Source organism: Saccopteryx bilineata, chromosome 2 (assembly GCF_036850765.1).
Source record: "Saccopteryx bilineata isolate mSacBil1 chromosome 2, mSacBil1_pri_phased_curated, whole genome shotgun sequence".
Classification (NCBI taxonomy): domain Eukaryota; kingdom Metazoa; phylum Chordata; class Mammalia; order Chiroptera; family Emballonuridae; genus Saccopteryx; species Saccopteryx bilineata.
In genome coordinates this window covers 394,387,067-394,411,163 of record NC_089491.1, presented here as the reverse complement: position 1 = coordinate 394,411,163, position 24,097 = coordinate 394,387,067, and the positions used below count along the sequence as shown (strand labels likewise).

The window sequence follows — 24,097 nt, the reverse complement described above, 5'->3', positions numbered from 1 at the left end:
CACCTGTTCCAGGTAAAACAGAGAGTGAGGGCAGGCAACGTCAACAAGGAACCAACTAAAGTGAAAAAAGAAAAAGAAAACCCCAATGTATCAGTGTTCTCTCAAAGTCGGCTACCTTTTGTTAGAGCTACTGGACCAAAGTAGTTTGTCTCCATGACTTTCTTGTCCACGTCCACGGTGGTGTCCAAGATGGCACCGCGGTAGCTGATCCCAGCATTGTTGATGAGCACGTCCACGTAGCCAAAGCACTGCAGGATCTCCGCTGTTGCTGCAGGTATGGCCCCAGAGTATGCGAGGTCGAAGGCCACCACGTAAGGCCTGTGTGTCTCTACCTGGTCATATACGACAGAAACCAAATGCACCTTGAATGAGAGGCCATGTGAGCCATGTGTCCCTGCTATTCGGAGCCCTAGAAGGACCCACTGGACATGAAATGACAAGGATGTAGCATCTCTCTTCTAAGAAGTCTCATAAACAAGAACTTGCAGTCTGACCAGGCGGTGGCGCAGTGGATAGAGCGTCAGACTGGGATGTGGAGGACCCAAGTTTGAGACCCCAAGGTTGCCAGCTTGAGCGCAGCTCATCTGGTTTGAGCAAAGCTCACCAGCTTGGACCCAAGGTCACTGGCTCCAGCAAAGGGTTACTAGGTCTGCTGAAGGCCCACGGTCAAGGCACATATGAGAAAGCAATCAATGAACTAATGATTGATGCTTCTCAACAAAAAAACTGATTGACCGCTTCTCATCTCTCTCCATTTCTGTCTGTGCCTGTCTATCCCTCTCTCTGACTCTGTCTCTGTTAAAAAAAAACAAAAAAACTTGCAGAAGCCACACCGAGACTGGCAGACACAAAACGGGCTGGCCCACTCCCACGGGTACTGGCTGAGGTTCCGGAGGGACATCTCAGCTGTGGGTATTCTCCCCTAGAAGTGTGGGGGTCTCAACCCCAAGCCTGGCTCCCCAGCTCAGAGCACCAGAGCCTGGAAGAGGCGCACACGTCACATCTGGCTGTGCAAGTCCGTGGGGGTTCTGTCTGTAAGGGAGACAGGAGTCTGCTAGAAACACAGGTGCCCTCTGAAAGGACTGATGCACAAAACTTTGTTGGTGGCCATTCACCCTGGGCTCTGGTGGAGGAAAGGTGGACTGAACTAGAGTCATTTGAGGAGAGCTTGGGGTTTGTGGCTCTGGTGACAGAGCTGAAGGGACAGCCATGGGATCCCCTGAGCTGAGTTCCCCCCCCCATACTGCAGACAAGCTTTCTGGGGTGGAGCACTCCCCTTGGTGTGGCATCAGCGTGGGAGAGAGCAATAGCTCCACCCTCTAGACTCCCTTTCACCCCACCCTGCTGAGAAGTCGGCTGCCTTGGCCGGCATATAGAACTCTTGGCAGACTCTGGGGGTGTCAGTGGTTGAGTTGTGTGGCTTTGGAGCAGAGCCATTGCCCCCCCTTTCCTGAGAACCTGACTGGCATTTCCCCCTCATGGGAGATCTGCTGACCCCACCCTTGGGGCTCCTGGTGGCTCCCCCTGCTGAGGGCTGGGCAGTACCTGGGATAGACTGAATTGTGTGGCTCTGGGACAGGGCCACACCCCCCATCTTCCACGAAGCCTGACCAGCACCTCCAGCTCATGGGAGATCCATTAGTCCCGACCTTCTGACTCCTGGAGCCCCACCCTGCTGAGCGCAGGCTCCTCCCAGCAGGAGCTGGGACAGACTGAGTTATGTGGCTCAAGGACAGGGGCCACTTTTCCCTTGCACACCTGAGTAGAGTAAGCCTTCCTTTCATAGGGCCTTTTTCTTTTTTCACTTTGTCTCCTTGGGCTCTATTAATTCTGCTTTCCTCACCCTGACGACTCCCTAAGACTCCACTCCCCACAAAGGCGTACAAGTACCCAGCAGGAGGCAGTTAGACTTGGTACAACTGGGGACTTTTGCTGAGTGGCCTCAGGGCCAGCACTGGCACTGTGTTTGAATCGGTATCAATCTGGTGAACCCCCCGCCCCTACCTGGTGGCTCAACAAGAACCTACCTCACGCAACTCAAGTACTGCCCTGGAACTTCTGGAGACCTGCGTCCAGACCCAGAACTGGCCATAGCCAGCCTTGCTGTGCAGCTGGGTCCTTCCTGTGCACACCCAGGCCCAGCAGAAGCAGCACGGACTGTGGATGGCTCTGTAGCTCCAGAGAGGCTGCCCAGGGCCAATGCCCGGCAGAGTCTAACACTGGCCTACACCAGAGCCCCTCCCAGAGGCCCAGGACCAACACACCCCATGGCCAGCTTTCATATGGCCAGACAGCATCAGAGCAGGACCCAATAAGCTTCACAAGCGGCACGTCCAAAGGGAGAGCTCGCAGGCACCAGACCCTGGGCTGTGTGGTCAGTGCCACTGGGATTGGGCCTCACAGAGAAACCACCAGCCTGAGCTGAGGGTCAGTCCCACATGTACAAGGGGCCGATAGCAATCAAGACTCAGTCATAACAGAAGGGCCCACACAACCCACTCAAGGGACACTCCTGGAGCACCCCGGTCAGGTGATCACTGACACTGCACCACTGGACCCAACAGGACACCTACTACAGACAGAGGGCCACCTGCCAAGACTGGGAGTCACAGCAGATCTACCCGATACCCAGGAGGGAACACACAGGGGCAGCCAACCTAGGGGACAAAGAAACAGGCCCCGAATTGAAAGAACAGGAAACATCTCCAGAAAAAGACCTAAATAAAATGGAGGCAAGCAAGTTATCAGATAAGAGTTAGGAAAAATGGCTATAAGGATGCTCAAGGAACTTAGTGATACTATAAGGTACTCAGCACTGCAAAAGCATAAGAAAGGACATATAAACCATAAAAACCAACCAGTCAGAAATGAAGAATACACTGGAAGAAAAGCAGGTTGGATGAAGTACAGTGTTAATCAATTATTTGGAAGTCAAGGTAAAAACACCACCACTCAACCAGGTAAGTGGAAGGAAAAAAGAATGAGCCTACCTGACCAGGTGGTGGCGCAGTGGATAGAGCGTCAGACTGGGATGCGGAAGGACCCAGGTTCGAGACCCCAAGGTTGCCAGCTTGAGCGCGGGTTCATCTGGCTTGAGCAAAGAGCTCACCAGCTTGGACCCAAGGTCGCTGGCTCCAGCAAGGGGTTACTCGGTCTGCTGAAGGCCCACGGTCAAGGCACTTGTGAGAAAGCAATCAATGAACAACTAAGAAGTCGCAACTCGCAACGAGAAACTGATGATTGATGCTTCTCATCTCTCTCCGTTCCTGTCTGTCTGTCCCTGTCTATCTCTGCCTCTGTAAAAAAAAAAAAAAAAAAAAGAATAAGCCTAACCAGGTGGGGGCGCAGTGCACACAGTGTTGACCTGGGATGCCGAGGACCCAGGTTTGAAACCCCAAGGTCATCAGCTTGAGCACTGGCTCATCTGGGTAGAATGAGAGTTCTCCAACTTGAGCATGGGGTCGCCGAATTGAGCATGGGATCATCGACATGACCCCATAGTCGCTGGCTTGAGCCCAAGGTCACTGGCTTTGGCAAGGGCTCACGGGCTTGGCTGGAGCCACCAAGTCAAGGCACATGTGAGAAAGCAATCAGTGAACAACTAAAGCGATGCGACTACAAGTTGATACTTCTCATTTCTCTCCCTTCCTGTCTGTCTCTGCCTCTGGCTCTCACAATCCTCTCTCTCACTAAAATAATAAAAAATAAATAAAAGAATGATACAAAATAGGATACTTTAAGGGACCTTTAGAACAACATGAAGTATATAACATCCACATCACAGGTGAACCGGAAGGAGAAAAGAGAGAACAAGGGACCGAGAACCTATCTGAGGAAATAATGACTGAACCTAGTAAGGAAAAATGACAAGTTCAGGAAGCACAGAGAGCCCACACCATGACATATTATAATTAAAATGACAAAGGTTCAAGACTTAGAAGCTTAAAAGCAGCAAGGATTTGGGTATATAGACAATGGTGATAATTACAGACATTGTGAGTACATTTAACGCCGCTTATAATGGGTAAAATGATAAAACACTTGTGTCAATTTTCCCACAGTTAAAGTCAACACCAACCTGCCCTTTCCCCTCCCCCAACGAAAAACAGAGGAGTGGGTTTCAGCAAGGTGAAGGGGGGCTAGTAAGGGGTGGGGTCGGAACTTGGAATGTAGGACGTTCTTCCTGAGGCCGAGGAGACCTGCTGCCTCCCTCGTAGTGTGACCATGTGCACGCCTGTGTGTCCAGAACCCGGGAGTGGGCCCCTGTTTCAGCAGAGGACAGACTGCGCCCCTCCCCAACAGAAAACACCCCCCTGGGCTCACCTGGGTGGCCCGAGAAGCAGCAAGTTCTTCTGCGAGCTCCTCCAGGGCCTCCCTGTTCCGGCCGCAGAGCACCAGCTTAGCGCCCGCAGCACAGAAGACTTTGGCGCAATCTAGAGGCAGGAGAGAGAACCTTGATGGCTGAGGAGATCCAGTCTTTCTTCCCCGGCACAGTTCAGACTCACCCGGTGCTTCAGAATACGTCTTGTTTCTACACACACTGAACATGTGAGCCTTTGCCCCAGCTACAGACCAGGCACGGAGCTCCACATTCAGGCCCAGGGACAAATGAGCTGCTGCCTTGGAGCTCACGCTCAGTGGTGACAGACACCCACAGGGCGAGAGAGAGGCAGGAGCTGGTTGGCAGATTTGTTAAGAACTATGCTCGGAACTTTCCATAATCATCTTTAGCTCTGAGTAACCCTGTGCACATCATCCCCGTTTTCACAACTGCGGAAGCTTAGCAAGTTCAAGCAATACGTCCAGTGATCAGGCAGCGTGAGATACCGTGCCACGTGTCTGCCGAGGCCCGAGTTCTACACAGCACAATCCAGGCTGCACTTCCAGATTCTGAGGAAACACAGGACTCCGCTGGGAGGCCCCAGGGGCTGTTTTCCACAGAGTGCCGGGCAGAACTCACAAGCCAGAGGGGCACGGAGGACAGATGCAGCTGAACGGGTAACAGAAAGTAGCTTATCAGCCTTGTGAGGCTGGAAGTGACACACGGGTGTGGGAAGAGCTGAAGTGTGCTGAGTGCCCACAACAGCGACAGACAATAAAAAGTGGCTGTGTTTTTTGTACGTGTGTGTGTGAGAGAGAGAGAGAGAGAGAGAGAGAGATAGGGAGAGGGACAGATAGGGACAGACAGGAAGGGAGGGGGATGAGAAGCATCCATTTTTTGTTGTAGCTCCTTAGTTGTTCACTGATTGCTTTCTCATATGTGCCTTGACCGGGGGACTACAGCAGACCGAGTGACCCCTTGCTCAAGCCAGCGACCTTGGGTTCTAGTCAGCGACCTTGAGCTTCAAGCCAGTCACCTTTGGGCTCAAGCCAGTGAGCCTGCACTTAAGCCGGATGAGTCCAGGCTCAAGTCGGGGACCTCAGGGTTTTGAAACATGGGTCCTTGGTGTCCCAGTCTGATACTCAATCTACTGTGCCACCGCCTGGTCAGGAAAAAAGTGGCTGCATTTTAAAAGGCTCCCCCCTGCTGGGTGGGAAGGAGAGAGACTTGGAAGAGGCCAGGCTCTGTTGAACCCACTACTGCATTCCAGGTGACAGTGATGCAGACCCAACTAAGACTCGGTGAGGAGTCCAGAAGTATTCAGGCACCTGTTAGTCCATATTCTTTTGGTGGCAAGAAAAGAGACTCAACTCACACTGCAGCAAAGCAGGAAGAGGATCTGTCAGGATTCTAGAATAGCTCAAGGATTAGGAGAAAAAGCCGAAAGGCCAAGACGTGGGAAGGGCCTCTGGCAGCAGGAACCCAGCTCTGGCAGCGCTGCTCCTCCCGTCTGGTTTCTGCGCTGGACGGAGTGGGGCCACAGCAGCTCTGTGCTCAGTGACACAACTGCCCCGCCAAACAGGAGGGCCTTGAACTCGTCTCCTCCCAGCTCTGGTGTCAGAATCTCAGGAGGGGGCTGTGACCACTGGGGTGGGGCACCATCTCTAGGACCAGCAAGGGTTCCACGCAGCTCCCCTGAGGTCAGAGAGAAAGACCACCAGGACCCGGGGGCTAACCCTGAGGAGGAGAGGGAGGAAGCAGAGGGTGAGGTCCTCAAGTTTCTTGCTTGTTTGGCCCCCAACATGTCCTAACTAAATGTTCAGTCCCTGAAATCTTACAACTTATGAAAACCAGGACAGCCAGTGGCCAAGAGAGTGGACTAGACTTCCTGTGTTCAACTCTGACTTGCAACATTCACTGGTTCTGAGATCTTGAGTTAAGTTGTAACCTGTTTCTCTTTCCTGTAATGTAAGGTACAGATAAAGACAGCGTGGGATTGAATGAGTTACAGTAGATACAGCAGGGGACACAAAGACTAGAACAAAAGCTCCGCAGAAGAGGGGCTTCTGTATTTCTAAGCTGCCTTTGTAACACGTTCTACAAACTGCTGGCGAAAACTGAGGCTGAGGGTTTAAAGCAGCGCGGCCCGTCTCCTGCCACCGCCCACGGGCCGGTCTGCACTGCCCGTCTCCTGCCGCCGCCCACGGGCCGGTCTGCACGGCCCGTCTCCTGCCGCCGCCCACGGGCCGGTCTGCACGGCCCGTCTCCTGCCGCCGCCCACGGGCCGGTCTGCACAGGCCTCGGCAGCCTCCAGCCGACCTCTGGGCCCAGGCTGAGTCTCGGGAGCCAAGCCGGTCAAATGGCGTCTTGGTGCCCGTGGCTCACAGAGGGACAGGCCTGTCCCGGGAGCTGCCCCGAGAGGGTGAGGGGTCAAGGCTGTCACTTCCTCTCTGGGGGGTAAGGGGGTCGTAGGGTCCAGGCAGGGCGCCCTGGTCTGACAGCCCTTTCCCCCCAAAAGTGTCAAAATTCCTTAAAGCGAACATGAGAGGAGAAGAAATTCCAGGATCCTCTGAGAAGAGAAAGCTGAACCCTGGGTTGTCTGTGGCACAAGCCTCGTGCTCTCACTCCAGTTCTCCGTCAGCCTCTCCTACAGCGTGGCCTCTGCCCACCCAGGCCAGCCCCCCCCACTGCCCGCTCAGGCCAGCCCCCCCCACTGCCCGCCCAGGCCAGCCCCCCCCACTGCCCGCTCAGGCCAGCCCCCCCCACAGCCCAGGCCAGCCCCCCGACTGCCCGCCCAGGCTAGCCCCCCACTGCCCGCCCAGGCCAGTCCCCCCCCCACAGCCCAGGCAGATTTCCAAAGGAGGTGCTAAGTGTGCTAAATCAATGCATTTTCAGGGGTGCTGTGTCGTCTCTGAAGATCTGCTTGGCTTGTTCACTGGCTCATCCTGACAACGTGCACAAGTCTGGACACAGCGCAGCCCCTGTCCTGCCTGTCCCTGGGTGGTCTGGTCAGCCACAGCCCCTGTCCTGCCCGTCCCTGGGTGGTCTGGTCAGCCACAGCCCCTGTCCTGCCCGTCCCTGGGTGGTCGGGTCAGCCACAGCCCCTGTCCTGCCCGTCCCTGGGTGGTCGGGTCAGCCACAGCCCCTGTCCTGCCCGTCCCTGGGTGGTCTGGTCAGCCACAGCCCCTGTCCTGCCCATCCTGATCTTCTCCATGGAGCAGCCAAGGCCTCAAGGGTTGGTGGAGGTCAGGCAGGCTGCATTCCTGAGGCCAGAACTGCTCACCCGCATTCCCCAAAATCAGGGGTTTCCAGCTCTGTTGGCTTCCTCACCACATTTTGTCCTGTCCTGACCCCCCCAAAATGGACATTCTGTGAGGTCTGCACTAAAGGGTGCAGACACACAGAACCAAAGGGGGGGGCACAGTGGTATAACAAGGGTCTGGAGAATGGCCGCCTGCGTCCTGCTTAAGCTCGGCCTCCTAGCAGAGCCAAAGGGGAAGAAACTAGTTGTGCAGGAGGGACAGAAACGGAAACAGCAGACTGACCGCTTCCCCAGGGAGGCAGGCGGTCGAGGGAGAAAGGACGTCTCAGGTGCTATTTACCCAGGGCAGCCAGGTGACCTCCGGGGCTGCCCGCTCTGCCTGCTGTGAAGCCACGTAGCTGTTCACAGTGTCAGGGCTCGGGCTGGCTAACGAGGGTGTCCAGAACACCTGACCTAACTCAAGTACACGAGCGAGGAGGAGTGCGGAAAGGGGTCTGCTGACTCCTCACCTAACCCCAACCTCCTGAGCACCAGGCAACGCAGGGCCTTCCTCCACACAGAAGCTGAGGGCAACGCAGGACCTTCCCCCGCACAGAAGCTGAGGGCAGCACACCCGTGACGGGCAGCACAGGGGCGCTGGCACTTGAGATGGCTGTGAAACAACCTGTTCCTAAGAGCCATATGGAGTGCTGTCCCTAAAATGTGAATCAAGGCAGAATACAAGCAGAGTGATTGGAATTCCCGAAATGGCTGACATTGTAACTATCTAAATATACGCATGGGGTTTTTCTCCAATTCTATTTTGTGCGGCCCCCACAGTCTTGCTGTCTGGAGGAGGACATGTGGAACGAGAAGAGAACAATGCTGGTCTCGAATGTCCTCAAACATCCCTGTATCGGAGCACCTGCAACTCCACACCTTCCATGTCAGCCAACTTTTACATACGCCTCAAGGACTCTGAATAAATGCTTCTGAGATTAAGAAAAGCAGCTGCTGACCATGCTATATATAGTATCTGAGTAAGGTCAGAGGACCAACTGTGGCAAAGGGCCTGGAGGCAGCTGTACCCATGCAGGCGTGGATATCTAATGACAGACCCAGGGCTCACCCTCGGAGACCTCACCGAAACATCACAGCGACTTACAAATGAACCCCTACCCCTGAAAGCCTTCCCAGGACCCCTGGCCAACTGCAAGGCCCTGACTGCAGACAAGGCCCTCCCGGCTCCTTTGTGCTCCGGCGACACCCCGAGTGCTCACTAGCCCCTGCACACCCCTGCTGCTCCCAGCATCAGGCGTGTTGTGAAGTCCCGCCCTGCTCACTCACACTGCCTCTCCCTTGGCCACATCCACCTCAGGGAGACAGGACTGGGTTCTGGAGTCAGAGATGTGAGTTCAAATCTTGCTTCATGCCTTGGCCAGTTAGCTCAGTCAGTTCAAGTGTCATCCCGCAACACCAGGTTGCAGGTCTCCTCCCGGTCAGGGCACACACGCAAAGCACCAGGGAGTGCACACTAAGTGGAGCGACAAACGAATGCTTCCCCGCACTTCCTCTCTCTAAAAAGCAGTTGATACAAAATAAACCTTGGCTCCACACTGTCTGGCTAGACGCCTTCGGCAAGTCATGCCTTTCCCGAATCTCAGTCGCAAGGACCCAGGGCACCTCCTGCCTCCACTGCTGACCGGGCAGTGCCCTGAGGGAAGACCCCGCCTCTCTCTGTCCCACTGTGAACTCCTTGAAGGACAGGACCCTGTCTTCTGTCCGTCTGTCCCAGCACTTGGCTCCCACAGTGCGGGCTGTGCCGTCACCCACGAAAGGATGCAGCCAAGGTGGGCACACGCAATCCGGGCGCCCTGGCCTCTCTACGGAGTGGAGCTGGTGTGGATGAGACACTGGTGTGATGCACGCTGTGTGCAGAGGCCAAGGAGGAGCGGAGGCTCCACGTCACGAGCCTCAGTTTGCCCTTTGTACCCCGTTTCCCTGCTAAGGTCTGTGGCTGGTCTAATAATTAAGTTGATAGAAGATAGATTAACAGGAGGAAAACTTTTAATTTTCTATGTACAGAGCCCCCCCAAAATTATGAGGCTCTAAGAAGTGACCAAAGTAGGCAGCTTTCATACCTTTCAGACAAAAAAAAATAAAAAAGAAACCCAGTAAATTTGTGAAGAACTGACAGGATCCAGGGGTTCGAGCTCTGGGGAGTGAATTCGTGCAGAATTAACAAGGTTGTTTTACAGCCTTCTGGCCCCGTGGTCACCATCTTTGGTGGTGAGGGTCCTTCTACCTCCTGGTACAGGGAGAGTACGTTTTAACATAAGTTTTCAATTACAGTTCACATTAAATATTACAGTATCTTATGTTCATTTCAGGTGTACATAGTGGTTAGACAACCATATACTGTAAGAGTGTATCCCCCCATTATTTCCAAATCCCCCTCACCCCAACCACAGTTACCACACCGCTGACTCTGTCAGGGAGGGCACACACTTTCACGTGGCAGATTCACTTCCTGCTTCCAAGGGAGCAAAACAGGGTCCGAGTGTCCTGTCCTTGCGCTGACTTTCTTAAGTAACTTTACTTCACAATCATCAGTATGGCAAAGGGGCATATTTTGGGGTGAGACACGCCCCCCTCCATTACTGGTCCATGTGCACGTTTGGCAGGGAGCTGAGGACAGCACCACAAACTCCTCTGTGTTGGGAGGAGGGGCGGCGACCGGCCCCAGACCCGTGTCCTGACGCTCACCCAGACCCGGGTCCTGGCACGCACCTCCCGGGGCCGACGCTCACCCAGACCCGGGTCCTGGCACGCACCTCCCGGGGCCGACGCTCACCCAGACCCGGGTCCTGGCACGCACCTCCCGGGGCCGACGCTCACCCAGACCCGGGTCCTGGCACGCACCTCCCGGGGCTGACGCTCACCCAGACCAGGGTCCTGGCACGCACCTCCCCGGGCCGACGCTCACCCAGACCCGGGTCCTGGCACGCACCTCCCGGGGCCGACGCTCACCCAGACCCGGGTCCTGGCACGCACCTCCCGGGGCTGACGCTCACCCAGACCAGGGTCCTGGCACGCACCTCCCCGGGCCGACGCTCACCCAGACCCGGGTCCTGGCACGCACCTCCCGGGGCCGATGCTCAGCCTGCTCCCCGAGCCTGAGTGGGTCAGCTGGAGAAGCCAGGCCGCTGAGGGCTCACCTGCTCCACTCCCAGCCCTGCAGAGCTGGGCCCAGGGCAGAAAGGTGACCCCGAGGCGTCCTGAAGAAGGGGTGCTGGTGGAACCAGGAACAGGCGTGCTCTGTGTGGCCCTCAGAGGTCATCAGTTGTCTACATTCGAAAACTGGGCCTATCTGAAAACCAGCGGGAGCTGAGTGAGGCGGCCCCCGGGATGGACACGCGTCTCCAGTTGGCCATGGTCTTCCTCCCTGGCCTTTGCCTCCCAACACTGGTGCTGAGTCTCACTGCACTGAAGCTCTTGCTTTTACCAGCTGGACCACGAACAGCAACATGCTCGTTCCTGAGTCACCCAGCAGCTTCGCTGATCTGTGCCTGTGCAGCTGGGCGGCTCCTTGACCCCGCCACCTTCCCTGCCCCCCACAGCAGAGCCTCGGGACCCACCTCGCCCCAGCCCCGACGTGGCCCCTGTAATGACCACGACCGCGCCCTGGAGGTCGGTCTTCGTCCGCATGCCCTGCAGCAACCTGACGAGGCCGAAGAGTCCCACGCAGCCGAGCAGCAGGGGCAGGATGGCCGTGGAGGGGGTGAAGTCCATGGCCCTCACCATCAGCCAACTCTTCCTGGAAGAACCAAAACCAAACAGACCAGTGATGAGAGATGGAGAACTCAAGAGGTTTGCCAACCCCTCCCCCCCAGTCTGCCACGGAGTGGATGTCTCCAGTGAGGACTTCAGCTCTGAGTCCAGCACACACCTTCCCAGGCCTGAGCACCACGTCTGCTGCCCAGCGTCACGGAGTCTGTCTCTCACCTGCACTGACGTGAGCAGACAGCACTGCCTCTCGGGGCTGGGCAGTGACCTGGCCCAGCTGGGAGAGCCACTTAGCTCAGGACCTGTCACCTGGGGAGTGTTCAGAAGGCACTAGCCTATCAGCACCCACCGACTCTCCTTCTGAAACCCTGTTTTGGAAAACTTAATATCCATTATCATTTTTCCCCATTATCATTTTAAATTCCTGGGTATTTGTGAAACTAGAATTAAAAACAAACAAAGAAAACCCTATCAATCTTGACTCTCCTACTTGAGAAGATGGATGTTCCTGGCTGGAGCTGCCCTGGACGGATCTGTGATGGCCGCACACGTACTCCTGGCCACAGGCCTCATGGACACCCAGAGGGAATTCACAGTGGAGCTGTTCTCTGCCAAGCATGGGCACCGACTTGGGCAATCACAGATCCTTACGCCAGGCAGGCCCCGACTTGAACTACCCTGCCTGACCCAGAGTCACCTGGAACCAGCTGCTGCCTAGGATGACCAGGGTGGGGTGAGGGACACTGTTCACAAAAGGACATCATGGTGTGGCCTCTGGCTGGGAACCAGAGTTCCATTAGGTCAGCCAGGTGGAAAGGACCCTGCTCTCTGCCCCAGACCGACCCTGGTGGCTGAGCCAGAATACCACTGAAGACAGAGAGAGAGAGAGAGAGAGAGAGAGAGAGAGAGAGAGAGAGAGAGACAATGTGTGTGTGTGTGTGTGTAACACCAATACTTAGCCTGTGGCCTCCCGAGATTCAGAGGTTATTGAGACCCCTGGGAAACACAGACTAACTACAGCTGGGTGACGGCAGTGCAGGGGTTACAAGGATGAACCCTCAAACAAGCCTGTCTGGACCCACATCCTGGCTCAGCCACTCACCAGCCCGCGGAAGGGACGTCACAGCTTTGAGCGTCCAGGACCCTCGTCTGTACGGTGAGGGTGCGCGAGTACCCCCCTTGCGGGTTGTGATGAGGCCAGATGCATGAGCGCACGGATCAGCGTGCTCAGCGGAGGCAGCTGCTGTCAGCATCATCACAACCCAACCAGCTGACACCTTCTGGTCTGGGAAGTAGCTTCACAGCATGCAGGTTTCCAAGGCTGTCTCAAAAGTCTCAATTTATGAGAACTGGTTTCTCCCAAATAAAGAAAACTCGTTAAATATACACTCCTCTTTAATTTTAAATTTTCATGCCTTCCTACTTTTAATTAAATTAACAAACAGGAAAAAACTTTTGACAAAGTTGGGATCCCACGTCCCAAGGTCTGTATCAGACAATGTGGCTACCATAACCGTCATCGAGGCCACCGCAACAAGGAGAGAGCAGAGTTCTGAAAAACTCCTTCTACCGCTGGCCACACCCAGGGAAGAGCAAGATGAAAACCAACGCACTCAGCAAGGCTCCCACGGGAGGCCAAGTGCAGCTTCTAACAAACTGCCCTTTCATGGACCTGGTCAGAATCCAAGCCAAGAGTCCAGGACAGGGGTCCCCAGACCACAGCCCCCGCCGCACTTCCGGAAGGGGCACCTCTTTCACTGGTGGTCAGTGAGAGGGGTACATAGCGTCGCTCACGTACAGTATTACTTCCAGTGATGCTGGACACACACATCACGGCTCCGGAAGCGCGTCATGTCACTTGTTACGGCTAGCAGTCACAAATATGGAACCGGACATTGACCATCTCATTAGCCAAAAGCAGGCCCATAGTTCCCATTGAAATACTGGTCAGTTTGTTGATTTAAATTTACTTGTTCTTTATTTTAAATATTGTATTTTTCCTGTTTTGTTTTTTTACTTTAAAATAAGATATGTGCAGTGTGCATAGGGATTTGTTCATAGTTTTTTTTATAGTCCGGCCCTCCAATGGTCTGAGGGACAGTGAACTGGCCCCCTGTGTAAAAAGTTTGGGGACCCCTGGTCTAGGACATGAAGGAGAGAGAAACACAAGGAGTGTCCTACACATCGTCTTGGACACTTCCAGGATTCTAAGCACCTGACAACACTGCACGCCAGCCATGATCTCCTGGCCCTCGGGACCCCTCTGTCCAGGGAAAATATGGCACAAGGTTAATGGGATCCATCCTCAGCCCACAGGCCAGCTTTCTACTTGGGACTCTCTATCTTTCTATTTCAGAGGTCAACCTATTATATATCTCAGGGTTTGTGTCCAACGCCTCAAACAAGTCGAGGTTCCATCTTTTGCAGGTAGATCTGTGTGTGTTATGAAAAGCAGAAAGTCCAGGCAATTTTCAAGTTTTCTTCAGCTTTTACTTTGAGTCAGGCCCCTACACCTCCTCTGTATGCGCTCCGTCCTCCAGGGATGTCGACGCTGGGACTTCTCTGGTCGGGTACGCAGCCTCCAGTCACCGCGACCTGTGGGAGTCCACCCAGCCTGTCCACCGCTGTCTTTCTCACAGGCTCTCTTAAATCTGCAGCCAGTCCACTGGTCCACTGCTTGCCCAGGGAGGGCCACAACCTTAGACTAGCAAAGCTGCCACCCTTCACCACTCACTTGCCACCAAAACTGCCACCCTTTGCTGACACAGCAGCTGGGCACGTTTTGTTTTGTTTTCTTTCTGCCCCAACAGGGAGACGGCTTGTTCCACAGCCTGCCCTGCTTGGTTAGAGACCGCATCAACTCATGAGCTGCAGGTCCGGATTCAGTCAGCCCTTTGTAAGAAGGCTAGTTTCTCACTGGTCTTACCTGATGCTCAGTGGTTTTTCATGAATCAATGCTTCCCAAATTGTTGTCTTTAATTTTCAGAATTCTGATATGGTTGTTTTTGACAATTTTGTCCTGTTTTAAAGTTTTTTGTTGTTGTTTTGAGATTTGCCAACTTCCTCACTCTCCCATACCAGAAGTCTTCTCCTGATCCCAAGGACTTTTTAATAGAACTTTTTCATTATTTTCTTTTCTTTCTTTCTTTCTTTTTTTTTTTGGTGAGAGGAAGGGAGATAGTGAGGCAGACTCCTGCATGCACCCCGACTGGGATCCAATTGGCCACCCCATCTGGGGTTGAAGCAGAGCTACTTTTACTGCCTGAGGCTGACACACTCAGACGAACCAAGCTACCCTCAGCGCTAAGGGCCATGCTCAAACCAATCTAGCCACTGGCTGCAGGAGGGGAAGAGGGAGAAAGGGGGGAGGGGAGCAGATGGTCACTTATCCTGTGTGCCCTGAGCGGGAACCGAACCTACGACGCCCATACGCTGGGCAACACTCTATCCACTGAGCCATCAGCCAGGTTAATTTTTTCTATTGCTATAAATTAAAACTCTGACAATAACACAAAACTAATAAAGAGAAATGTGTCTCTCAAATATTCCTATCTGAATGTCTTACCTATAAAATACTGCATCTCATTTAGGCTCTTTCAAGAGCTGCCTTGTAAAATCTTATCTGTGCAAAGAAGTTACATTAAAAAAGCAATTATCTGGCCCTGGCCAGTTGGCTCAGTGGTAGAGCATCGGCCTGGCGTGCAGGAGTCCCGGGTTCGATTCCTGGCCAGGGCACACAGGAGAAGCGCCCATCTGCTTCTCCACCCCTCCCCCTCTCCTTCCTCTCTGTCTCTCTCTTCCCCTCCCACAGCCGAGGCTCCACTGGAGCAAAGATGGCCCGGGCGCTGGGGATGGCTCCTTGGCCTCTGCCCCAGGTGCTAGAGTGGCTCTGGTACAACAGAGCGATGCCCCGGAGGGGCAGAGCGTATCCCCCTGGTGGGCGTGCCGGGTGGATCCTGGTCGGGCGCATGCGGGAGTCTGTCTGACTGTCCCTCCCCGTTTCTGGCTTCAGAAAAATACAGAAGAAAAAAAAAAGCAATTATCCTTGATTTAAAGCTGGGAGGGAGATACTAATCATTACAACACTTCCTTCTTGTTGTATACATTCATATTCCCACTCTATCCAGTTCCCTTGGCTCCGTGTCAGTTGCTACAGTAGTCCAACTACACCTTCCGATACAATACAAAACCAAATTTTGCTTCTTACAATTCATTGTCATCCCCCCCAACTAAGTAGTATCTTTTTAAATTTAAGTTTGTCTTGCTTTTTCACTAAGATCAAGTTGTCAGCTACCATTTTTCTAGTGATTATAAATGAGAGATGTGAAAAATAATTTGAATTGTTTATTGAAGAAGTAAACTGTTTTTGGAACCAGGCAAACCTTGGTTGGAATGCCAATAATCAGGCTAAGTGAGTGTCTTTGGACAAATTATTTAATATTTCAACCAGTTTCCTCACCTGCAAAATATGTCTACTATCTGCTTTACACAGTTGCAGAAGCTTCTATATTTCCCAGATAAATGACAGCAATTATCACTACAATTGCTGAATTATTTATCTAGAAAGATGGTAGGGATGTCAGAGTAAAGAGAAAGAATAAAGAAAAGGAATTCATCACTCTTCCTCCTTGCTGTGTGCAGCACGAATGGATGGCCAGATTAGTTTAAATTCTTTAGCTCTGCTTATCTAACAATAAACAATCAAATGATCTTCTCTTTTTCATTCCCTCTTTTCATTAATTGAGATCCTCTACACCAGGGGTCCCGAAACATTTTACACAGGGAGCCAGTTCACTGTCCCTCAGACCGTTGGAGGGCCGGACTATAAAAAAAACTATGAACAAATCCCTATGCACACTGCACATATCTTATTTTAAAGTAAAAAAACAAAACGGGAACAAATACAATATTTAAAATAAAAAACAAGTAAATTTAAATCAACAAACTGACCAGTATTTCAATGGGAACTATGGGCCTGCTTTTGGCTAATGAGATGGTCAATGTGCTCCTTTCATTGACCACCAATGAAAGAGGTGCCCCTTCCGGAAGTGCAGCGGGGGCGGATAAATGGCCTCAGGGGGCCGCATGTGGCCCGCGGGCCGTAGTTTGGGGACCCCTGCTCTACACAGTGCAATATTCTATCACAAGATCGAGGAGGAAGCCCAGAACTGTCCAGCGCCTCCTGCCCTGACCGGGTTGGCCCTGACCGGGTTGCTCAATTGTTTACAGCACTGTCCTGACATGCCAAGGTTACAGGTTGGAATCCCAGTCAGGGCACATATACAAATTACCCAATGAATGCATAAATAAGTGGAACAAATCAATGTTTCTCTATCTCTCTCAAAGCAATAAATAAAATATTTTTAAAAAGAAAAGATTTTGGCCCTAGCCGCTTGGCTCAGTGGTAGAGCGTCGGCCTGGCGTGCAGGAGTCCCGGATTCAATTCCCGGCCAGGGCACACAGGAGAAGTGTCCATCTGCTTCTCCACCCCTCCCCCTCTCCTTCCTCTCTGGCTCTCTCTTCCCCTCCTGCAGCCAAGGCTCCACTGGAGCAAAGTTGGCCCGGGCGCTGAGGATGGCTCTGTGGCCTCTGCCTCGGGCGCTAGAATGGCTCTGGTTGCAACAGAGCAAAGCCCCAGATGGGCAGAGCATCACCCCCTGGTGGGCATGCTGGGTGGATCCTGGTCCGGTGCATGTGGGAGTCTGTCTGACTGCCTCCCCGTTTCCAACTTCAGAAAAGTACAAAAAAAAAAAAAAAAAATACAAAAATGTGAGCCTAACCAGTGGTGGCGCAGTGAATAGAGCACAGACCTGGGATGCTGAGGACCCAGGTTCAAAACCCCAAAATCGCTGGCTCGAGCAAGGGGTCACTGGCTTGGCTGGAGCCCCTGGTCAAGGCATGTATGAGAAGCAATCAATGAACAACTAAAGTGAAGCAACTACAAGTTGATGCTTCTTATCTCTCTCACTCCTTGTCTGTCTAGCACATGCACACACACATGCAAAAAAACAAACAAACTAAAAACCCCCAAAACTAAATTATGCATTGTATAAGGAGTGTCTTTATAAATGAATGTTTGTATCCTAGGTGGGTAACATAGGGCTTGGACCATATTGGGGCTAAACAATGTTTATTAAATCATTTTGCAAACCAGAGACATATATGATGAAATACAATATTGGCACTCTGTGTCTATTAGCTTTGCAGTGCAAATTATCAAAGCCGATTAAGTCTCGTATTTAGCTATTTTTCTCTCCTCTAATTCCCAATTCCCATCCTGTTGGAAACCAAAGGTCGAAACCACGTTTGAAAAAGGAAACTCGGCTCCAAGACCCAGCTGGAAAACAGATGCTTTGTGGAGGGGATGATACGCTCTGAGAAGCAAATAGACCAAGATTGGGGAGCAGTGTTCTTGCAGGACAAGATCCCTACCTCTATTTTGTGTCTGACTTCCCGACATTCTCCACCCTTTGGCCACACAGATCTTTCAGTTACACAAGATACAAGCCCCCCCCCCCCGATTTATTATTAGTCTCATACATGGTAACTATTCTGTTTCTACCAGTTGCTTAATCAATCTACAACTCTGAAAAAGATCAGGACAAAGGCATTTTCCAAAAGCACAATGTTTTTGTCTGAGACTCTGTTTTCTAGAATAAAAGAACCCCAAACTACCCTATTAGCCAAGATAAAGATACTGTACTAAAATATATGATCCCACCAAAGAAATTAAAAATGTTGCAACGGAAAATAATTTAACAAATTAGTTGTCTGTTTCCTAAAAAACAAAACACAAACAAACAAACAAAACCCAGTAATTCAGCGAAACACAGTTTACGTATATCCGTATTTATAACGCCTCCTTTAAAGCAAGCCTTATGACGAGGACTACAGAATTTTCAGTCCGCTGTGAATCTGGAAGCCTGGCCGCCTTCCCCGGCAGGACAGCCTGCGCGCTCGATCTCACTGACGCTGGATAACCCCAGGAGTGGGCCTGTTATTTCCAGAGATCAAGCTGAAGACACAGCGGTAAGAGGTGAAGACAGGCGCCCCAAGTCGCCAGAAAGCGGCAGAGGAAGCAGGGCCCTGAGCGAGGCGTCGACCACAGCCATTCCCAGGACTGAGTGCCCAGGACTCAGCACTCTCTCCTGCCTGCTGAAAAACGGGGTCTCCCGCCTCACCCCAACTCTCTTAGCACCGAGCTCAGACGCAGCCCGAGTCCGGCGCCTGACCCCAGTCTCGCCCCTCGCTCCTCGGTGCAGAAACGACCGGCACGAGCCGGGAGCACCAGCTCGTCGGGGCCGGGGCCGAGGGCGAGGCCGGGGCTGGGGCCTGGGCGGGCGGGCCCGCGGCCTCCACGCGCCCACTTCCAGCCGCGATCCCCCGGGACGCCGGAGCCCGGCCCCACGGGGAGAGCGCGACACGAGCGAGCGGCCCCAGCCTGCCTCTCCCCCGCCTGTCCCCTCGCCCGGCCCAGAATCCGGTCGCGTCGGAATCCGCCCACGTGCCCTAGGCCCTGGGCGGGACCCCACGCCCCTCGCCACCCAGGCTCCTGCCTACCCGCTCCCTACCTGCTCGCCGCCGAGACCGTGGGGCCGTCAGCCGCAGCGTCCGCCTCGGAAGCGACGTTAACCGCCTTCGCCACGCTGCGCCCAATGACAGCCTTTGGGCTGCGCACGCGCGTTGGACATGCGGCCCTCAAGGCGCCGATAGGAGGCGCAGCACGTAACGGCGTCCTTCCCGTCTTCCGGAGGAAAATGGGGAAGGTGTTGGTTTGGGTTCCGTGATACCTGGGGGGTAAAGGGCGACAAAGTTGGACAGTGTGTCCTACACGTATCAAGACTTCTTAGAAAGCCATACGAATTGAAACAGTATGCCGATGGTGCAAAGATAGACCAAGAGAAGCAGTGGTATGCAAAAATAATGCAAGCAGTAAATACAAAGATCTGATTGGTTTTATTAAGTGATTAAGGAATGGGGTAGCATCCCACCCAGAAAATAGGAACTCCAAAGGGCTACAGAAAAGGAAAGGTTGTTCTGTTTAAAAATTACAGTTGAGGCCCTGGCCGGTTGGCTCAGCGGTAGAGCGTCGGCCTGGCGTGCGGGGGACCCGGGTTCGATTCCCGGCCAGGGCACACAGGAGAGGCGCCCATCTGCTTCTCCACCCCTCCCCCTCTCCTTCCTCTCTGTCTCTCTCTTCCCCTCCCGCAGCCGAGGCTCCATTGGAGCAAAGATGGCCCAGGCACTGGGATGGCTCCTTGGCCTCTGCCCCAGGCGCTGGAGTGGCTCTGGTCGCGGCAGAGCGACGCCCCTGGTGGGCGTGCTGTGTGGATCTCAGTCGGGCGCATCCGGGAGTCTGTCTGGCTGTCTCTCCCCGTTTCCAGCTTCAGAAAATTACAAAAAAAAAAAAATTGCAGTTGACGTGCATTATTAGTTTCAGGTGTACACTCCAGTGAGTAGACATCACATAACTTAGTGATCGTCTTGATGACTTTGCATCCATCTGAGAGCATGCATAGTCATTGGAATATTGCTGACTATATGCCCTATGCTATATTTACATCCCTGCAACTATACTGTAACTGCCAATTTGTACTACTTAATCCCTTCACATTTTTTCACTTATTTTCCCAAACCCGCTCTCATCTGGCAACTGTCCAACTGTTCTCTGTATCCATGAATTTCTTTCTGTTATGCTTGTTCATTTGTTTTGTTTTTTAGATTCAATTGTTGATAGATATGTATTTATTGCCATTTTATTGTTCATATTTTGATGTTTTTCCCCTTATTTTAAAAACATTTATTTTTCATTGATTTTAAAGAGAGAGATGAAGGAGAAGAGAGAGGAGCATCATCTCATTGTTTCACTTAGCTGTGCATTCATTAGTTGCTTCTTGTCTGTCCCCTAACTGGAGATCAAACCTGGAACCTCAGCATACCTGGATAACACTCTGTCCTCTGAGTCACCAGGCCAGGGTCTCCTCTTCTTAAAGAAGATGCTTTAATATTTCTTGTAATACTGGTTTGGTAGTGATGAATTTATTTAGCTTTTTCTTGTCTGGGAAGTTCTTTATCTGTCCTTTGACGCTGAATGATAGCTGTGCTGGGTAGCTTAGTCTTGATTGTAAGTCCTTGCTTTATTATCACATTGAATATTTCTTGCCTATCTCTTCTGGCCTGCAAGGTTTCTGTTGAGAAGTCAGCTGACAGTCTTATGGGAACTCCTTTCTGGTAACTGTGTTTTTCTTGCTGCTTTTAAGATTCTCTCTCTGTTTTAAAACATTTTGCATTTCAATAACAGTGTGTCTTGGTGTGGGCCTCTTTGGATTCACCTTTGGAATTCCCTGTGCTTCCTGGACTTGTGTGTCTTTTTTTCTTCACCAGGTTAGGAAGTTTTTAGTTATTATTTCTTTTCTTTTTTAAGACTTTATTCATTTTAGAGAGGAGAAAGAGAAAGAGAGAAGGGGGGAGGAACAGGAAGCATGAACTCCTCAAAAGTGCCTTGACTGGGCAAGCGCAGGGTTTTGAACCAGAGACCTCAACATTCCAGGTCAATGCTTTATCCACTGTGCCACCACAGGTCAGGCCAATTCTTTATTTTCTTACTGATGCTCTGAGTGGCCCTTTTCTGCTACCTTGTCTTCTAATAACTGACTCAATCCTCTGCTTCTTCATGCCTGCTACTGATTTTTTCTAGTGTAGTCTTCAGTTCAGATATTGTATCCTTTATTTCTGACTAAATCTTTTTATGGTTTTTATGTCCTTTCTGATGTTTACTATTTCTTTACGTTTTCACAGAGTTAATCCATTCTTTCCCTAAATTTCTTGAGGATCCTTATAACCATTGTTTTTGAACTCTTTATCTGGTGGCTTGCTTGCCTAGTTTTCATTTAGTTCTTTTTCTGAGGATTTCTCCTGTTCTTTCATTTGGGGCATTTCCTTTGTCTCCTCATTTTGGCTGCCTCTCTGTAATTGTTTCTGTGTATTAGGTATATCTGTATGTCTCCCAATCTTGGAATGGTGGTCTTATGAAGTAGATGTCTTGTGGGGCGCAGTGGCACAATCCTCCTGATCACCTGAGCTAGGTACTCCAGGAATGTTCCTTGTGTGTGTGATGTGAGCCCCCCCACATTGGAGCCGAGTCTTGATTGCTGTTGGCTCCTCTGTGGGTGGGGCTGACCCTCAGGCTGGCTGACTATGAGGACTGACCTTACCCACAACGTATAAGCTGCTGTGAGGAGCTGACCCCATGAAGCTGACTCGGCCCCCGCAGAGTCTGATACTTATCACGATCTCACTTTCAGTGGGGTTCACTAGGACTCAGGACTAAAAACAGAAACAAACTGTTATGCTCATGGTTACAGTTTATTACAGTGAAAAGATGCAGGTGGTGGCGCAGTGGATAGAGCGTAGGACTGGGATGCGGAAGGACCCAGGTTCGAGCATGGGCTCATAGGGCTTGAACGAAAAAGCTCACTAGCATGGACCCAAGGTCACTGGCTCGAGCGGGGGGGGGGGGGGGGGTGTTGCTCGGTCTGCTGAAGGCCCGCGGTCAAGGCACATATGAGAAAGCAATCAATGAACAACTACGGTGTCACAACGAAAAACTGATGATTGATGCTTCTCATCTCTCTCCGTTCCTGTCTGTCTGTCCCTATCTATCCCTCTATCTGACTCTCTCTCTATCCCTGTAAAAAAAAAAAAAAAAAAGATGCAGGTTAAAACAAACAATGGAAAAAAAAAACTGCAAGAGGACTGAGTCCAGGAGAATCTGGGGATGAGCTTCCAGCTATTTTCTTCCTGTAGAATCACATGGACAATGTGTGACAACATACACAAAGTGTTATCAATCAGGAGAGATCACCCGAATCTTGATGTCCAGGGTTTTTGTTGTTGTTGTTGTTGTTGTTTGTATTTTTCCAAAGTTGGAAACAGGAAGGCAGTCAGACTCCCGCATGCGCCTGACCAGGATCCATCTGGCATGCCCACCAGGAGGCAATGCTCTGCCCATCTGGGGCGTTGCTCTGCCGCAATCAGAGCCATCTAGCGCCTGAGGCAGAGGCCACAGAGCCATCCCCAGCGCCCGGGCAAACTTTGCTCCAATGGAGCCTTGGCTGTAGGAGGGGAAGAGAGAGCCAGAGAGGAAGGAGAAGGGGAGGGGTGGAGAAGCAGATGGGCGCTTCTCCTGTGTGCCCTGGCCGGGAATCGAACCCGCGACTCCTGCACATCAGGCCGACGCTCTACCACTGAGCCAACCGGCCAGGGGATGTCCAGGGTTTTTATTGTCAGTCACATAGGTATGGAGTGTCCACATAACTAACGTTAGCTTCTCATTCTCCAGTTCCAACTCAGCCAGAGGTCAAACTAATACAGCATGGTCCAGGACACCCAGCAAGTAAGAGCAGGCCTTCACCATAAATCACATTGTTAGCAGAAATCATGTGCCTGGCCAAGTCTCAGATAAACAATGAGAGTCTTATTGAGCAGGATAGCCAAGAACTCAGATGTTATCTCCCAGGAACTAATCAAGGGCCAGTTCTTTCTTTGGAATGTGCAGGCCTGGCTGGTTGGCTCGGTGGTAGAGCATTGGCCTGGTGTGTGGATGTCCTGGGTTTGATTCCTGGGGTCAGGGCACACAAGAGAAGCTCCCATCTGCTTCTCTACCCTTCCCCCTCTCACTTCTCTCTCTTTCTCTCTCTTCCTTCCCCTCCTACAGCCATGGCTTGATTGAAGCGAGTTGGCCCTGGGCACTGAGGTGGCCGACTGAGGATGGCTCCATGGCTTTCACCTCAGACGCTAAGAAGAGCCCAGTTGCTGAGCAACGGAGCAATGCCTCAGATGGGCAGAGCATAACCCCCCTACTGGGCATGCCAGGTGGATCCTAGTCAGGGCACATGCAGGAGTCTGTCTCTGTCTTCTTTCCTCTCACTGAATTAAAAAAGGGTGTGTGTGTACAGAATTTGAGTAACCCAATCCAGCTAAGATACCCATTCTTTTACTTCCCATATCTATTCCTTGACACGTAGTATTCTTTGAGGAAGGAGGGGATTTCAACTCTACTTCTGAAAATGGAGATTTGTAGGGAAGACACATACCTAAAGGCAGGCCGACTAACTTATCTGACTGATGAATCTGAGAGACAAGATTGAGCTTGTCTTATTTGTGCTTCCTGGGTCCACTCTTGCAGCTCTGCCTGCTTACTCTCCCCCATCTTGTTTCTCAAACACGCCAGACCCAATTCGGCTGGAAGGACTCTGTCCTTGCTGCTCTGCTGCCAAGAATGTTCCTCTCCCATGTATCTCCACGGCTTCCTCCCTTGCTTCATTTGAGCTTTACGAAACTTGGCAGGGGCTAGTGTACGTTTCCATTATTATTCATAGCAGCACTCATTTCAGTTGAGACGAACTGAAAGGCCATTTTCTGACCACATCTGGGATTGTAGTCACTGGTTGTTTGTGTCTAAGAGAAAAACTGAACTGAGCAACCTGACTGAAGGGCATCTGACAGCCTTGAGTCAGAAAAAATGCCTCTTTTCTCAACAACCTGGCTCTCACTGGCCGGTTAGAGAACCACTATTTCCTGGCCCATTTGTAGCTTTTGCTGTTGTGTTTCCCCCACCACAAAAAAAATATGTATAACTCCTAACCTCCAGTACTTATGAATATGACCTTATTTGGAGATAGAGACTTTGTAGATGTAATTAAGATGAGGTCACACTGGATTAGAGCCCTAATTTAATGACTAGTGTC

At 51.9% G+C, this 24,097-nt stretch overlaps 1 protein-coding gene across 1 annotated transcript in view; it reads right to left on the bottom strand.

Annotated features, from left to right (window-relative positions):
• The window catches only part of DHRS7B (dehydrogenase/reductase 7B), a 28,756-nt gene extending 9,750 nt beyond the window's left edge, over positions 1–19,006 (bottom strand). Inside the window, exons 1-4 of the mRNA XM_066264499.1 lie at positions 18,920–19,006; positions 11,201–11,379; positions 4,324–4,433; positions 116–332 (exon numbers count right to left, since the gene is read on the bottom strand). Coding sequence (XP_066120596.1) covers positions 116–332; positions 4,324–4,433; positions 11,201–11,366 — 493 coding nt within the window. The 5' untranslated portion in view covers positions 11,367–11,379; positions 18,920–19,006. The remainder of the gene's footprint in view (positions 1–115; positions 333–4,323; positions 4,434–11,200; positions 11,380–18,919) is intronic.
• Between the last annotated feature and the right edge of the window lie 5,091 nt (positions 19,007–24,097).